This window comes from Anoplopoma fimbria, chromosome 1 (assembly GCF_027596085.1).
Source record: "Anoplopoma fimbria isolate UVic2021 breed Golden Eagle Sablefish chromosome 1, Afim_UVic_2022, whole genome shotgun sequence".
Lineage (NCBI taxonomy): Eukaryota > Metazoa > Chordata > Actinopteri > Perciformes > Anoplopomatidae > Anoplopoma > Anoplopoma fimbria.
The window spans coordinates 7,629,120-7,647,682 of NC_072449.1; the positions used below are offsets into that span (position 1 = coordinate 7,629,120).

The window sequence follows — 18,563 nt, forward strand, 5'->3', positions numbered from 1 at the left end:
AAAGGATAAGTCATTTCCTTTGAATATGAAACCAAGCATACAAAGAGCTGCAGGAGATGACTGCAATGTGATACAAAGATGTTGCGAGATGAAAACACGGTTTCACGCTCTCCGCTGTCTTTGCTCTGCTTATTATTGTAATTCACTACATGTTATTCTTCTATCAGCTTTTTATTTGCATGTGATTAAGTTAAAAAAAAATAAAAAATGTGTATGAGAGAGCCCCTTTCAGCATAGCAAGAATACATGCTCCAGTTTGTACGTGTGCCTGTGTTCATCCTGCTCCTCATATCAAGCAGAATGGATAAGTTATTCAAGAAGAAGGCAGACATTCTGTTAAAACTTAGAAGTATAAAAATAAGAAATAGCTGCAAACAAAACTGTCTCAGTAAAGTGTAAGAGGAAAAGTGACACTTTTAAGCTCTTGCTGCAGTTCGTGCTCCTGAATCAGACCGTCGCTGTACAAATGCATGTCACAGTGTGTGTGTGTGTGTGTGTGTGTGTGTGTGTGTGTGTGTGTGTGTGTGTGTGTGTGTGTGTGTGTGTGTGTGTGTGTGTGTGTGTGTACGCTTTAGTTGATAGGCAACCTGCCAGTGTTTCTAACTACACATCAGTACCACTCTGTACCCTCCACTCTGATCCACAACACTACCCCTCTCAGCAGCCGCCATACCCCTCCCCATTAACACACCCTGTGCCTCTAATGGAGTTCACTGCACACCACTTTCCGCCTGAGCATGCAGTGGAGGAGTGCAGCTAATAGCAGTTGCGCAGTTGGAATACATGGGTGTGAGCTGGAGTTAATGTATGCCACTAGAGCAGTGTTGGCAGACAAGATTGTGTTATCTGCCGTGGTGTGTAAGAGCCCAGCCCATCTGTACAGTGACATCCTTCATAAATGAACCAAGCTGAGCTGTGACGGCTGTCTCCTATAGCCTGTGCTTCAGTCCTGGTGCTGCACTGACACCTCTGATATATGTACAGTATCTTGTCTCCGCATCATGAATAGTAAAAAAGAATGTGCCACGTCTGTGGATCACCCTTTAGGGTACTTTCAACATGAGTTTGACAAGAGGGTTTGAGTGAAATTGGTGGAAATGGGCATATGGCGCACTTCCCCTTAATTTCCCCTTCATTCAGCACTCGAGACGATGAAAGCAGGTGTTTGTAAAGCCACGCTCATTCCCCTCTTTGATCTTGAATTTCCTTATGCCCCCTTCCCCTGACCATGTTGAAAATGATGTTAGGATTTAAATGGGTCAGAACTAACCTTCCCTTTCTTCTTTTGTTACAAAGGTGCGGCGGCCATGTTCTCCCAGCAGCCTCAGGACTTGGTGGTGGTGGCAGGCCAGCCGGTGACGTTACCATGCACCATCCCTGGTTACCATGGCGTTGTCCTATGGATCAAAGATGGCCTGGCGCTGGGCGTTGGCAGAGACCTTGCTGGTAAGTAACAGCCTTTATCCCCTTGAGCGTGTCATCATTAGTTTCCTCTATTAATTACACTCTCTGCTATAACTGTCATATTGAAATGGTCACTTTTTTATTATCTCAAGCCCCCACATGTCAACATCCTACCCTCTGCCAAATATATCACTCCACATGCAGGAGGTCTCATAATACTGTGTTACAACAGAAGTATTACATTACAAGTGTTATGAGAGACATTGGTAATTATATCACTCAACATGACCAAAACAGGATCTAAAAATGTATTCCTGTCTCTGTGTTAGGTGCAGTACTAAATCACTAGTATTTTTTGTTTGGCAGAGAAGCACAAACATCCGAATGAAATGCAAAATCAATAGTGGCACTGGTCTTTCTCTGGTACTTCAGGCTGCTAAATGGCTTTTTGAAGAGTAGCTGGCATCATCTAATTACACTGCACCTCATGTATAATTGCCTTAATTGTTTAATTTGGAGTAAAAGTGACTACTGCATTGTCATTTAGTAGCCTGTTGTTCCACCACTGGAGACTTTATGTATATTTATGACCTTGATGAATTTCAAGGAAGCACATCACTCCTCTAAATAAACATTTACAACCTTTGAAGCACTGAGCTATTGAATAGAAAAAAATCCATAAAAGTGTTCTAGGCATGCATCATTTACTGAAATGATCATTAAGTTCTCCCGAAAAAGAGATCCATTTGAATCTGTACACAGCACTCTATACACAGTATGGTGCATTTTGCTATAACGGCGTAGTCTTAACTTTAGACCTTTCTAATTTACCTTACAAAGAACCCTGTGCGACCTCAAATAATTCTAGAGTAATTGCAATTCACAGCCACAGAATATCCAACTGCTGCCGTTATTGAAACACAAAAGCCTCCTGATCAGGAACGATTATATCATTATTTCATGTGAGATTGGGATTTCTTCTACCCTCTGACCTTTAATAATCGGAGGCCCTCCCTGTTGCCGATGTGGTCCGTAATTAAACCTCAGTGGCTGACAGAGCCCCAGTAAAACCATCCTATTCCCTCTTCAGGTTCTTATCAGGCCCAGGGGAGACTGAGAGGTTGCAGTAAACAATGGTCCCACAGTCTTCGAGGCGCTTTTGAAGGAAAAAGAGGGAAGACAGGGAGAGTACTTATGATTGCTAGAGACAGATTGAGAGGAAGAGGAAGGACGGATGAGCGAGCACAGTTTTATTTGGGGTCATGGTGGAGCAGAGATGTTGAGTTTGTTTCATATACTTCGATTTTTATTGATTTTAAGTGGCAACAGACACGATTTTTTGTTGTTTCCACTTCAACAAGAGGAGACAATCAAGATGAAATCTCATTTCAACAAGGGGAAAAGACAGAGAAAGGAATAGAACAGAGAAAAAGGTAGAGAACTATGGGTCACTACGTCCAAGTGGACTACACTAGTATGACCTTTAACAGTTTGGCAGTCATTGACAAGATGCAGTAGTCTTTCTCCACAACAATTTTCTTCTTATTTGGCTGGCTAATCAGGGCCAAGATGTAGGGTTGGAGTGATCTTTCTACCGGTAAATCCTTTCAAAGATGCACTTGGTTTTGTATGAGGAGGTGTAGCTGCCTGCCTGGAGAAGATAGGTCGCTAAAATCAACAGTATGATACGGACAGGGGGGCTGAGTGCCTTCTATTGAGACGAATGACACTCTTTCCAAATAAAGAGCTCCACAGCTGTTCTTTTTATCACTCCTGCCTACATAAACAAGCGATGCATGCGGCAGTTAAAGAGTGACGGTACATCCACTGCAAGATGTACACAATGAAAGGAAAGTGGCAGCTGTATACATAAAAAGTGCGACGAATCAAATGTTGCACGGAGCATTTCAATAATATAGGTCTGCTCGGCTATTCATAGAAAAGAAGCTGCGTCGGCAAACGGTGTTCTCCGCCTGGGACCTGTTTCCATTCACAGGAGCAGTGATTAAAACCGAGAGAACTCTTTCACCATTCAGTGCAAGAAATCATGGCACAAAAGCCCTATGATTCCTATCCGTCCCTGAATTTCCAATTTATTCCCCTTGGGTGTCACGCGTTTCCACTCAAATCAAATAAAAGCAAAGTAGCCCCATAACCACTCAGAACATACCAATCAATGTCATGAATATGCATGGCAGAGAATGTATCTGCTACGCATAAAGATGGTGTCAACAGACAAAAGCAGCTGTAAGTGAATTCCCCCCGGGCAACGCAGTAGAGACGGAGAAGGAAGTGTTTGTATACATTATGACGTGCACTTGGGCTTCAACAGCCAGCATGTGACTCTCGTGAGAGCCAAATGAACACCGGTCACCTGTGCACAGCTGCAGCTAAACTGTTTCTATCCCCTGGTGGTTACACTGTGTGAAACACGTTCTAGGTGAATGCTATAAATCATTAGGCCACGCCTCAACTGTCTGTATACTCACATGCACACACACACACACACATGCACGTGGACCATTGATCCAGCCTCAAGACAAATCCATTGCCCTCTGATGGATTCATTACTCCTTAATGGGCTTATTTTACATTGTTTGCTTTGGGTAACACATTGTGTCTTTGGAATTTGCTGAGACCTAAGATCAATGGTCCTTTAGAGGTACACATCACATGTGCAGAGGTGATCCGTCTTCATATGTGTGCGAGTATCATTTAAGTCATATTGACGAAAAGTGTGATCGAGGTGCTTATAAGGTGACAAAAAAGCCCATTACAATACGTTTCCATTGTTGGAAAATGAGATTATGATATTCTTATCGCTACTGTCCAACACAAATGCAAATTACTTTTCCTTTCGGATCCAGCTAATGCACGGAGATGAGACTGGAACAGAGCCATATCCTCACACAGCAAAATTATTCTTAGTTTGCCAGAGGCACAGATGAGGTAATTGGCCAGATCATCTGTTTGTGTATTAGAACTTTACATGACTTACATTACAACAATTAAAACAAGCAAAACAAAAGTGCATTCCGGTTCTGGGGAAGGTACTAAACTTGCTCGATGGACTGGAGTCAACTCAAGGTCACGTCATCCAGAATGTGCAATAATCATTACCCCTTGTGATCTGCAATGACATTATTGCTTTGAATCTCATCAATGAACATAAAATAGAAGCCAAATGGTACTCTGGGTGACCTTGTGCACACTCTGATGTGTCCTCTATTTTAGGCATTATCCTGAGCAGGAAAAAGCTTTTCTTTTTCAGCCAGTGGTTATTAATGTTATTAATAGAAGCTTTTAGTTGTGATCCGGGTTTCTATTAACCCTGTTACATTTACAACCTGTGTTACTGAAGCCGTGCTATCGCTCAGTGTAGGACACATTGTGGCAAGTACTGTTAAAATTCAAAGAAAGGACACATTTTATGGTGCGTCTGTGTGACTTGTTTTCCTACAAAACATCTTCTCTCCGGCTTTAATGTTTATGTTTAGGCGTTCTTTTGTCCTTCGTCCTCCCACTGTATAGACCCCTTAAGATTAAAGGCTACACGTAGGAGGATGAAATGTAGAGTGGCTTAATCGGATGTAACTCACCCCACCAGCATAAAATGAGGCTCACTTCATGCTCTATTACAGGCAACTGGATTCAATGGAGCAATAGTCAGTAATTGGACTTTGAGCATATGATGAGTTTTTTGCAGTAGACAAATTCAAGGATTTAAAAGCTGCCCAGTCTGTTCCTTTTCGGGCACTAAAACGTATTACCAGCCTGTAAAACCTTTACAGTGAAAGACTGGAGTGTTTGGGGATCTCTGAAGTGAGCATGAGTCATAGCTGTTACTGAGAAATCAATATTTTTCCTCCCCAACATTTGTTGGCATTGACCGGACAGTTGGATGGATACTGACGAAAATGACGTATGAAGTGTGTTGAGGTGAAAGTGAGAAATTTATTTTACAAAGCAACACAGTTCTAGTGAGGCTAAGTCTTGCTGTACAATTCTCCAATCCTATCCACATTTTTTTTATCATTGATCAGTTACTGAGGGACCAATAGAGGAATAAGCAATTCTCAGCTGGAAATTGGTGATATATTTTGGAGTGCTTTTTTTTTTTTTATGAACAGACATTCTCATTTCATTCCACATGCTGTATCACCAATAATTAGAAAGATGGAGGGGGAGAAAAAGAAAAGGGATCTTCAGAGACGAGCAATTCTAAAAGCATGAGAAATAACCCATAAAGCTTTCCAGTCGAACACATTCTTCTTCCTGCTTATTTGCCCTGGTGGGGGATGCACTCCACAACACACTCTCAATGCATATTTCGATGATAGTTAGGGGGATATCTTTTAAAAACCTTCTCACTTGACTTGTGTGAAATGCCTAGGTCTCTTGGATATTGCTCTGCTTTCTGCCATTATTAAACTATAAATCATTTCACAGAGCAATGCTGAAACAACTCAAACTCTAGCTGTTCCTGTTTACGGCTGCAGTAAAACATAATTTTGCAGAATGCAGCAACCTCCACAGCAGGTCATTAACATTGCCAGGAGTGCTATAAAAACATGTTTTATAGTATTCATGTTTTAATCTTGTATAAGAATGCATTCTGAGTAAATAAGCAAATGAACAATCAAAAACTATACTCACCTATAAAGTAATCTTTAATATTCACCTGCTGATTGTTTGATTTATCTGGTTACGCAGCTCGATTACAGCATGCTTAAAGCCAATGTGTCTTTTTGTAATGTTTCATTGTTTCAATAAATGTGCAAAAGCTTTCAAACTTGGCAAATGAGCCATATTTTGATTTTTCGAAGGTGATTAAAATGAACAAATGTGTTTGCCCTGCAGGCTATCCTCGTTACACAGTGATTGGCGACCACGGTTCAGGAGAGCATCATTTGCGGATCCAGCGCGTGGAGCTGATGGATGACTCTGTGTTTGAGTGCCAGGCTGTCCAGGCTGCCATGAGGTCCCGTCCTGCCCGTCTGACTGTGCTGGGTGAGTCCGAAATTGAACACACACAGAGTCCAAACAACACCCCTGTTCTAGCGCCAAACGCCCCCAATCGCTGAGTTTTTCAAAAGCAACTCATGGAAAAGGCTCCGCTGGCGTCACTGGCTTCTCACTCTCTCATTAGTTTTTAAGTGTTTCATGTTAGTTTAGGAGTGCTTCTGAGGATTTAAGGGGCTTTAAGCTCGTATGCGTCCTCCCATAAATACTGGCCAGAAGCACCACCAGAGCTCTAGGGGCCCTAACAAAAGTGGTGCTTCACAGCAATAAAAGTATACACTATGTGTCCTTGTTCACTTCCCAATTACACAGAAAGTATGAATACGGGTACACGCTCAAACAAAAGGGGTTCACCTGCGGTCTTACTCAAAACATGATAAAATATTCCGCAGTGTAGCCAAGAGAACAAAGGATATCATTTCTATTTAAATCATCAGAAAGGTATTAAATCAGTGCTAATATTTCCCATTTGGCAGACTGTGTCAATATGACTAAACTTGACGGACCCTTACTTTTCCACTTTAATTTCCTTCCTCTGCATGCGGCTCCCATTCTCTATTATTACTACAAGCTTGAGAGGTTACTTGTTCTTAATTAAACTTCATTGGGTTATCATTCAGCAAGGCCATTTCTGCCTTATTGGGTGACACCAGTGAAATCGCTGGCTTGCGTCTCTTTCTTTGGCCTTTTCCAACCTCCTGCTGCGTTCCGGTCTCCCACTGCCTCTCACAACCTCCCTCACTGGAGGATTCGCTGGAATAATAGCAAAGTCAATGACAGAGGAAAGGAGAACAAGGGAGAAGGAATGAGGAGAAGAAAAGCGTGGAGGGAGAGAGGGGCATCTGCCATGCAGTATCCTCGCCACAAGCGACTGATCCGCCTTATTGATCCAGCCTAATGAAAAGTGAAACTAACGATTTGTAGGGGAGCAGGCAGCAGGAGTAAAAAGAGAGAGCGGAAGACAAATTGCAGCATAGCGTTGCTCTGGCTGCCAAGCCCCCTGCAAATGGATATGAGTGAATAATTATGGATACTTCTGGAGCTGAAAAATGCAACTGCACTTTCTTTCCTTCCACTACTGTCCTTCGTTCACTACTTTGTTCAAATCTTTCAAAGTTTAGCTCCTCTGTGCTTTTCACTGAAACTTTGCCTATTGATCACAGTGTCAAGGAGAGAATAATTGTGTATTTTTATGGTTTTGCAAGGTCATTGTCAGTGTTTGTGATCAATTCCGCCGTTAAACTAGGTCCAATTTAGGGCATTTTATGTTCCAACAATATCGCTAAACATCATATCTAATGCCAGTTTCTTTAGGGCTTCAAAGCATCCTTGGTAGGTTTCTTAAATGTGCGAAACTGCCATTTCCTTTCTTTCGAACAGCTGCCATACACAGCAGATGCAAATAATTCTGTTTTCTTCTTTTAATCCCCTTGACACTGTGCTTTTCTGATTTGGCAAGCCCTACGCTGACTACTCACAGTAATTAAAACAAAGAAACAAATTATTTTGCAAATGCTTGACTTTGGAATGCAAGCGACGTACAGCAGCAGCAAGTGGCCCTACTATATTTAAATAACCAATCAGTGGTGAGACAGGGGAAGCCTTTATTACCTTTCGGCTGATTAAAGGGTGAGAGAGTTTATCCCCCCCCCCACGAGCCCAAATAGAAGGTGTTTGTTTAATCCCCTGCTGAGCTAGCTGACTCCTGAATGCACTGCCAGGGAGAACTGCAGGGTGACACACACACAAGGTAATGGAGGAAATATATGCAAGGCCTGTGTCACTGCAAACTCCAAGCTGTCAATTACTTGCCAGTGGTGACAGAGTGTGTCTATCGACTTGGAAGACAGCTACGGCCTCACACACCTACACACACACACACACACACACACACACACACACACACACACACACACACACACACAAACACAAATACATAGGCCTATACACAATATACTTACACACACACACACACACACACACACACACACACACACACACACACTGCCTGCCTGCCTGCCTTCTTCGAGCTGACAGCAGAATAAATCTAAAATTCTCCCCCCTCCATCTTTCATAACTCAATATCAGCCCCAAACTCCTCCATGTGCCATACCAGAGGAACTTCTCTCCTCTTGACTTTGATAGGCTCGGAAATAACGGAACATAAATATTTACTAGCACATAGAGAAACCCCTCTATCACTGCCAAAGAACACATACTCTGCTTTTCCTTTCACTGATTTGCTGATTTCGACCTTGAAAAAGCCAAACAGTTGGATTTGAGCCAGAGACAGAGCAGCAGTGACCTCACCTGACCAGCACCATTTGCGAGAAAGTGTGTAATAAGAGGCAAAAGCGTTTGTTTTCGCTTCCATTCATTTCAGCCAATACATCAAGTGTGGAAGTGATGCGATTGGAGAGGAAAACACTGACAATGTCAACATTTATAAAGAATAATGAAGTTCCTTCGTTAAAAAAAAAAAAGCTCTGGGAGCAAAATGGATGGTGAACTTAACCCTTCGGAGCGTTGGCATGGCCCGCAGGCTTACCCCTCAGATGCCAAAAGAGAACCAAGGTCTTGTGAATTAGTCATGAAGGAAGGGAATGGAAGGTTTCAGGTCCAAAAAAGACCCCTGAGGCTAATTATATCCCTTGCAGCAAGTTGGCACTGCTCCAGACCCTTGCTCTAATCTTTCTACCTTAGGTTGGGGACCAGTAGAACAAAGGGAACGGAGATCACCGTTGTTTGATTAAGGTCTCTGGCTGGAAAAGTATTTTGAGGCGTTGTTTTTTTGGTTTTTTTTGTGAACCGGAAGCGTGTTTATCTTTTGGACAACGGAAAATGTGTCATAACGTCAAAATGAAATGAGGTGCCATTTATTGACTCATCGCTGACATTTCAACACATCAGCTTCTGTCTTAGATGTTTTTGTTTCTCTGTCTCTGTCGTCCTTTCTCTCACTCTGTCTTTTATTTGCTGTATGACTCACCAAAATCATTCCTAGTTAATGCAGAGCCATGGCTTTCTTCGGTTAATAAATTCTCCTAATTTAAAAGACCAAATTAAAAGGATGCACAATTAATGCACAGACGCTTCGTACACTCTGTGAATTTAAGTTTTTTAAAATTGCTCATCAGGTATTTACTTTACCAGCAATAAATTTACCAAAGTGGTGGAAAACGCATTCATTCTCAAATCATTAATTGGAGCTGAACTGCTGTCACTGTAGTTTTCATGCAGGGTTTCTCACACAAACTCACCGACAGCCCTTTTGTCAATTCACCCTGATACTCAAAACATTGAGATTATTACTTTTTTTAATAATTACAAGATCCACAGGATGTGGTTAAGTGCAAGCTGCACTGTGCCCAGTGAAGTGACATGAAGGTCGTATTGTAGACGACACTATTGAGTTCAGGCAGAAGCTGGGAAATGCTTTTAGAGGTTAACCTTACTTAACAGTGCTTAATTAAATATTTCACTAAGAATAACACATAGCTGTCAGGTTCTGTAATACCGTGTAATGTAGTATTAATACCACACATTATTATGTATCAAGCAATACTAGTCTTTGTATAAACTACTTATCTTTTTGTCCAAATCAAATACATTTTTAAGTAAAGTAAAACATTTTTTATTATGTCGATTAAGCAAAACTAGTGTTTTACAATGGTTTTAAAGCCATAGTTCAAGCCATTCAAATCACATACACCCCATCCCCAGTTTCTATTGGAAGATTGTTTTAATATTTGGGACAAATACTGTTACTGCACCAAATATTTTAGTTGTTGAGTGAATAAGAGGTTTTTCTCCATCCAAACACATATTCTGGTTCAAGAGAGTAGCCTGGGAATATGTAAACCTTATCTGCCAATCCTTGGCTTTATAGCCATCTGATAGAGCCAAGGCTGATGTGGTCCAATGCATCCCTCAACACTCATGGTGTTACTTCAGATTGGAATGGAGTAAATATAACAGGGTCATTGTTTGGTTTGGAAGTACCTAAGAAAATCGGCTGGTATTAAAAAAAATGCTTCCTGTTAATGAAAGAATGGTTTGGAACAAATGCAGATTGCAAATCTTTAAACTCTATATTTTCATGTTAAGAGATTAACTTAATGTTTTATTGTTTGTATCCCAGATTTAATTATGCAGCATTTACATCAGCTCACAACTGCTACATTTAATTAAATACATGTTGTTCTTTTTTCATTTCATAACTGGGTTGGCTTGTAGCAAAGTTTTGTTTTAAAATTTGTTTTTAAATTGTCTCTGAAGACATTTCCAATGTGTCTGTGTTTAGTTATATAATACGATTTAATTATCACAATACTTTTAATGTTAAAAGAGTACATAAAGGTACACTCAGTATGTGAGTGGGAAGCTGCTGTGAGTCAGTCTTCCCGGCATGCTATTTAGTTAGCATTGCTAGGAACCCATATCTGACTCATTATATTATTACAATGAGCTGTGTGTAGTCGTTACAAGGGATGAAATCTGAAAGACCTTCCACAAGATCTTTCAAAATGACAGGCAATCATAAACACAGTATGATGCTGGTCTTCTGACAAACATAATTGATGGCATGCCATTCGAATGAGCCATTGTATGCAAGATGTTTGTTTTCCCTTTCCTGCATTGTTAATGTTTTGGACCCACGCTTCAGCAACAATTTCCACGTACACAAAAGCCCAAGGGTATCTTTTGTTATTGCCGTTTCCAATTGCCAAAGCTGAATCAGCCATTTATGTGGCTGAATTCATTATTTCTCAAGGATCACACTGGCATCCTTGTTAGTAATGTGTATGGACTTTGAGGGCAGGGTAAAAAAAGATAAAAATAGCTTCATTACTGAGGAATTAGAAGTGTTTGTGCTGAAAACAAGACACAGATAATGTTCCACATGTTCCACAAATGTGTGTTTTGTCTGAAGCGCTGTCCGTGGTGCTAGCCCTGTTCTCCACTGAGAGTGTGTGAGCTGTTTCACTGCTAAGCCAGTGATACTCTTCACAGCGAATGGGAAATGATGGGTCTGTAATAAGAGACATTATTCAAAACTGCTGGCCTGACTATATAACAATAACAATATGCAATTTGGCTATTGTTAATGTTGTATAGTAGAAAAAAAGCTTATGCAAAGTAGTAAACTCCTCTGTTGTCTATTCACCTGTGCTGTTATTATTTTTTGGGGCATGCAGCATTTTATCTAAGTTGAGTCTCAGGGTAGCCTCTGTGGTTTTTGCATTGTGACAGCTCAGCAGGGCTAGAAGTAACTTTAGTCAGTCTGCTGTTTAAGGAGTGGTTTTTCCTCTATACCCCTTATAATCTTTATTTGATCATAGAAAAGTCATATCCTAAGCCTGAGTGGTACTGTATTTGTGTATGTGAGCCAATTTCAGAGACACAAAGCAGCAGCCTCCCGTGTAAGTAACCAATTTGTCTCTTACAAAAGTTAATTTAGGTCTAGCCAAGCATCTCAGTAAGAGTATAAGATAGAGATAAGGTGTCCTAAACGGCAGTCATTGTAGGAGAAAAATATGACTAATGCACACTGTATATTGCGCTGACTTTTTCTGCCATTTAGTCAGAAACACGAGACGGAATGATAACTGCATCTTTGATATCAGCGAGGCTGTGAACAGGTGCGCTATTATGGTAGACAGACTGTATGTACAATGTTTTATCTTCTCCGAGTTTCGACAGGAGGAGAAAAGACACGAATACATCTGTGCTCTGCAAAACAACAACAACTGTGTACAGGTGCTGAGCTGATTTGAATTCAGACTACTTTGTGAATAGGCTTGTTTCAGCTCACTGTAATTGTTGTTAGCGAACTAATGATTGGCGTTACGAAAGCTCTGGAGCCACATTTGCAGAATTTTTAACTTTCTTTATGGAACCTAAATCCCAAATTCGCTGCCTCTCACCCTAAGACACACACACACACACACACACACACACACACACACACACACACACACACACACACACATACGTACACACATAGTGCAACACAGCTGTTTTTTGAGCAGCGATGTCAGCACCCCAGTCTGTGGAAAGCAGCTTCTCGGGCTGCACATGGCTGCGCTGTGAAGGAGCAGGCTCTGCACGTTTCTGACAACTCTGGCATCCCTCAACTCCTCATCTCATCTTCATCCTTCCATCCCTCCATTTTATTTGGCACTGCTTAGTAGGTAGATCCTGACACCAACACAACCAAAGGATCAAAGATGAGATATACGCACACTAAGATCTATGCAGTTTTTCAATTTATTTAAGCTGTAGGACTAACAGAGCTTCATCAGAGCATATATATCACATGCATCATACGAAGCTTAATACTGCACTTGTAAAATTGTTAAAGTGTGTTTATGTGAACTTTGTCTGACTTTGAATCTTCTATTTCTTATCTTCTTTACCGCCATTTCTTCCACTTTCTTTCCCATATCTGCCCTCCCAGTTACTTATTGTTTGCCATGTGGTAGCACACACATTCCTGCAAATAAGTTTTATTTATTTATTTTTGCCTTTACATCTTGTACAGTCTGCCATACCGTTTGTGATTGCCATCTGTGATCCTTTTTTTTTTATTTATTTTTTTTTACAGTAAAGTGGTTTTGTGTATTTCTTTCACTTTCTTTTTCATTAATCTCTCTCACCCTCTTTCTCTTCTCTTGTGTGTGTGTGCGTGTGCTCACACATGGCTTAGGATCATCTGGCTTTCAAACAGATGTACAGTGACAGGATTTGAAGAGGGTCGGTGATTTGGGCCAGTGAGCCACGCATGTTCCCTGCATCCACCTGCGCTGGGTATTCCTCTCCTCTCCCTTTTACCTTCTTTTGTCTATCTATCACAAACCCTGCAAGCTGTCGCGATGGGGTGACAGACGGCCCGTGCAAGCATCCCTCTGAAATAGACAGGCAAGTCAGGGAGCTCATTGTTGTTCGGGACACGTCTGCTGAAGCGCAGCGCTACAGCAGCTCCACATTGCCAGCCTCGCCTCCCCCTACACCATCCAGACTCCTTGCGAGGAGCACCTCACTCATTCATTCGCCTCCAAATTGCTTTTTCTCCCTCGCTCGCGCTCCTGGAAAGCCGGGGCGCTTCACAGGATTTCTTCGCCTGCTATTGAGAAGTTCTCCCAATATTGGTTTGGCTCAGAAAGCCCAGCAGGTACACCGGCAACAACACCGGGTGTTACCAGCCTGAAGAGGACTTCTCAGCCAAGCTTTTCCCTCACATAAAGTTTTATGTTTTATGTTTGGGGAATTTTATGTTTGGTGACTTGGGAATTCATATATATTACGGGACAAAAGGCAGCTTTACGAGCCCCAGGGTTTATTTAGGCCCGTCTTGGAGGTGACGGACTTATCGCCTTGCTCTGTTGAGATAATTACACATCAATACGCCTTTGACTCATTTATGGATATCTTTGATTATGCAGTAAAAGGAAATGATCTCACTGAAGTCCAGGCTTTCTGACATCACTGTGTCTTTTTCTTTTTAATTTTGACTGAGGTGACCAGGGTGGGGTTTATACTCAGATATGTCTAGCATTGGTAGATTTGCAGAAATATATACATCTTATCTCAGATTGGGTGAGGTAACGGACCTCCATAAATTGTTAACCGCCTTAAGACAAATTACCAATCTTAGGGACTGGAATGAGTTCATGTAAATTGGGATGGACTATTTCGATTTCTCTGTCAAACCAAAAATTATAGCTTGGAGCTTTATACCCACTATAATATATATGCCAAATGAGGTCATGGGTCAAAGTAACTCCAATAAACTCTTTCATATGATAAAAGTAATGAACTGTCTGTTTCTTACTACTATCTTTAAGTCTTTAGTTGAAACCCAACACCTTAGGTTTTTGGTTAATACAGACATGCCAAAGAAAAAAGCACAAACTCCTTTATGATTGATCGGCTTTCATCTTTAGTTTGTATAAAACCTGCAATCACTGAAATGTGTCTGAATGTGGGTGTCTGTGCGTATGCATGCAGACGGAGTCCATGTCTGTGCTGGGAAAATGCAAATTTGGGAAAGTGTTGAAAGAGATTACAATATTATCCCTAAGAAGAAAGTAGTGAGTGGAGCAGGGTTTGCAGTGAGTCAGCCCTGTAATTAAAGAGAAGCGATCAATCTGTACCACTGACCACACTACTTATGCCAAGTCCATCGAATGGCTGCAGTAAAGAGCTAATTTAGAACCATTAGGGACTGCCGAGTTTGCAAACAGCCCAGTAATGATGATGGCTGATTCAAGTTCAAGGCTTGGCCTCTGTATAACTGTCAGACCTGACAGTTATAAGGCAGAATCAGGGGAAGATCTCAGAAGAAGAGAAAAAGCTAAATATTTATTTAAAATATTTTTCCTTAGTCAAAATTTGTATTAAATGGGTGTTGGGTTATCGGTCAAACCCTCTGGTTTCTTCAGCAGACATAAAGGCTTTCACCTGCCAAGAACAAGAGCACAAAAGCTTCTTCTTTTACCAGACTATTGTGTAATTGTGTCTAACTGGCTTTTAGCCTTGGTGAGAGGCTTTCTTCCATGTTCTTTAATGATGGCGATTTAAAAAAAAAAAAAAAAAAAAAAAAAAAGATCCCAAAGGAGCACAAGCCGAGAGCCTTTTACATGTGCTAGTTACACAGAAAACAATTTCAGTCCAGACTGTCAGAAAACTGTCTTCACAGTGGCACTCAGTAAGACCTCAAACACAATGGAGGACAGATATACAAAGGTTTAGATGCAGGATGGAGGCAGCCAGGCATGTCCGTCTCCTTCCTTGTCTGCTCTTCGTCAGTGTCTTGCTGGCAGGCCGCCCATCCGAGGGGACATGACCTGAAAGTGTAACAGGGCTCAGTTTGGTCTGCCTGTGACCTCTCTGTCGTGTACCTCCACTATGCACGCCATCCTCTTGCATCTTATGCTCTGACATCCCTCAATGGAAAATGTACAGGTGAATAATAGAAGCCAACTGAGACTATAAAGGTCACACTGTGACTTACTGAAACAGTCTGCAAGGGTATAACCTTTCATCCCCGTTCATTAGTGGGGCCACCTTCTGAGGTAGCAACTATTTATAGAAAGCAATATATATTAGTGTGTTAATAGGAAGAATGTTTACCCTGAGAGAGAAAGGAAGCCTCTGTTGTCTCTGAGAGTTTTAAGCATAGATTGTTAATAAGAAGTGGACATGGTCACATTGACGTGACAAATTGGTTTGTGGACTGACGTTTTGAAGCCTCGAATTCGTCATTTTGGCCATGGCCATCTTGTCTTTTGTCTGTCGCATCTTGTTTTTTTTTCCCGATAAGACATCTTTCTCTGACAAAATTGTTTCAATTAACTTTCATGGACTAAGAACACAGTGTGAAAGGGTTAAAGTTGTACAAACAAAATGTGAACAATACCCACACTGGAAAACACAATGGGAGCAACCTGTCAATCACAAGTTTACCACGCCCTAAAGCATACCCTGCTTTATCCTTTATTTTTACACTAAATGGGACCATAATTTACGAAATGAAAATCGCACTGCATTGAAGAAGACTTGAAACTAGAAATTGAGACCATAAACTCATGGTTACAATAATTACCGAGGTAACAAATCAAGTAATAAGTAGGGTCATGTTTTTACAGACTTGTTAACAACCGGACTTCTTTGAGCATCAGGGCCCTGCTGGCCATTACAAATGTAGCGAATTTAAGGCACTTCCACATTGGCTGGACTTGTAAGACCTGGACTTTGCTGCCTGCTTGTAAGCAATAAGAGGAAAATCACCTCAAGTCAAGCCTGAGTCCTATCAGTCACACACTGTCAGACTATGCTTTCTAATCTCCCTCTCTCCAGAAAAAAACCCCTTTGTGGCCTGACATTTAATTAATGCTTCAGTCATGTGTGCAAGAAAACACTGACAGCATGCCAGAAACACTGGATCTTTGCAATCAACTGTCACAGTGCTATCATTGATCCTTACATTTTTCCTCATTTTCTTCCATTCTTACAAACGGGAGAGCTGTTTGAGATTCCTGGCACATAATGCTCTCACTTTCTCCCTGTCTCATTTGCATACCATACAGTAGCTCCACTCTTAACATAAGAATAAACTAGTGTGATCCCCTTGACCTTGTTTCCAATTGCTGATAAAGGACCAGAAGGTGACCACGTTCTCACAAAGATTCCTTCTGACTTGCCTAGATCAGCACACTATGTTGTCTGATCTGCAAGTGCTGACCTGGGATTCTTCTACTCCCCCAACCCTCCGCATATTAATGAAGACCAGATGAAAGGGAGCCGGCCAGAAGAAACACTGTGTTTTAAACTCAAATGCACAATAGGAACTAGTGAGGGGGGATTTCTTTAACTGCAGATTCACTGGTCCAGTTGGTCCAGACTTCACTGCACCCACACTGGTCTGATTCAGTCCTTACTCATTGTAAGTGTGTCGTACTGATGGGTATGTTGTCTGATAAATTGAACAAACAAATATTTTCTATTTTTTTTAGTCTGGATTTTTTTTATTTTGTCATTAGTCATAATAGCAACTGACCAAAATGCCTCCCCCATGCACTAATGAATCACAGCGCTTGAAGACTAAGATGAGCACATCACTGTTCTGCAGGATCTGCAGTGCGATGTTACAGTGGATGACCAGTCTCAATGTGCTACTCCACTTGCGCTGTATGACGCTAGTCATAGACTTAAACCTACATCTAATGGTTGCAATAATTACGATTTCAGTCCTGGTTGATTTGGGGTCACCGGCTGTTACCGTAGTAACAGAAAGAGCGGTTTAATACTACGGCAAACACTCCTTGAGCAGATTCTTGGTCAGAAATACAGCAACATGGTGTATCTGTTTACAGAGGAACAGAAGAAACTCACATTGTTTAAATAACAATTTTGGATAAAATAAATAGTGATGCTGGAGCGGGGGAGGAGGGTAATATTCAAAGAAAAAAACTCTGACATTAAAGTGGCAAATCTATAATTAAAAAAAGTGAGGTGATAAAGTTAAAGCTGCACACAGGCTTATATATAAAAAGCTATGTAGAACATAAATACATTCAGTGGCTATTTATGAAAAATGCCGACCATAAATAGAATCAATAACACGGTTTGATTTGATGAAAGTCTTAAGGATTATAACTTTAAAGTAAGTGCCATCCTCTAACTATAAGATCAGACTAGAGGTTTTGTTTGGTATTTTTAAAAAACACATTTACAGCAAATTAAATCTAAAACTGACTAATGTAAATTTTTAACAAGATTTCCTGTCAGTAATTGAAATGAATAGTGAGCAGCATAGAAGATGTGACACGATGCTCTCATTTATATCTACCATAAAAGAGCCCTTTCATACTTATTGTCATCAACAGTCTCCCAATTACATCTTCTCTCTTTTCATTCGTCTCGGTGCTGTTTGACAGCATAAATCTAACCCATTACAACCTTCCTTCCACTCACGATGCTTTTGCAGGGGGGATACGGCAGCTGCCTGCAGCCTTTGATTTCGTCTTGTCCCAGATCTGCATTGTAATGAGCACTCAGGTCAATCAATAATTCACCGCAGTTTCAGTTATGAAAAATGAAGAAAAAAAAAAACAGAGCAGCTCATGGCTAAAACAAGAAAATGACTTTGATCAGCGGCATTGAGAGGCACGTATAGCTGTTGTGATGCTTTCTTCTTCTTTTCTTCTTCGTGATGCATTTGCTTTGACAAATACTGTTGTATTTGTCAAAGCCTAGGGGGGAAGAAATGTGGGAGCAAATGCATCACAGGGAGGGTTATACACTGACTGAATCACTTTTAATGCTGACATTTTTGTGTATATTTTATGTATACTAGCGGGATCTCATCTGCATTGATTGATGGCAGAGCTGATTGTTATTTAGAGAGTCACGCTGTGGCTTGTGCAAAGCTTTTTGTGCCTCAAACCGCACCATCTACTTTAGTTTCTGAGTAAGTACAGGGTAATCTGTTTCTTACTGTGAAGTAATTACCTTCCCTGAATGAGCAACCACAGATGTGCTTTTTATTTTCTGAGGAAAAAATATTTGTATAAAAACCCAAATGTCGTCCATTGTTAAGCACTTTTATTAAATGGAAATTGACTGTTTGATGA

The 18,563-nt window shown here is 41.0% G+C and overlaps 1 protein-coding gene across 1 annotated transcript in view; it reads left to right on the forward strand.

The window, feature by feature from the left end:
* The first annotated feature begins 1,307 nt into the window (after positions 1 to 1,307).
* Positions 1,308 to 18,563, forward strand: part of kirrel3b (kirre like nephrin family adhesion molecule 3b) — a 58,471-nt gene continuing 41,215 nt past the window's right edge. Inside the window, exons 1-2 of the mRNA XM_054601633.1 lie at positions 1,308 to 1,446; positions 6,265 to 6,414. Of these exons, the coding sequence (XP_054457608.1) occupies positions 1,308 to 1,446; positions 6,265 to 6,414 (289 nt within the window). The remainder of the gene's footprint in view (positions 1,447 to 6,264; positions 6,415 to 18,563) is intronic.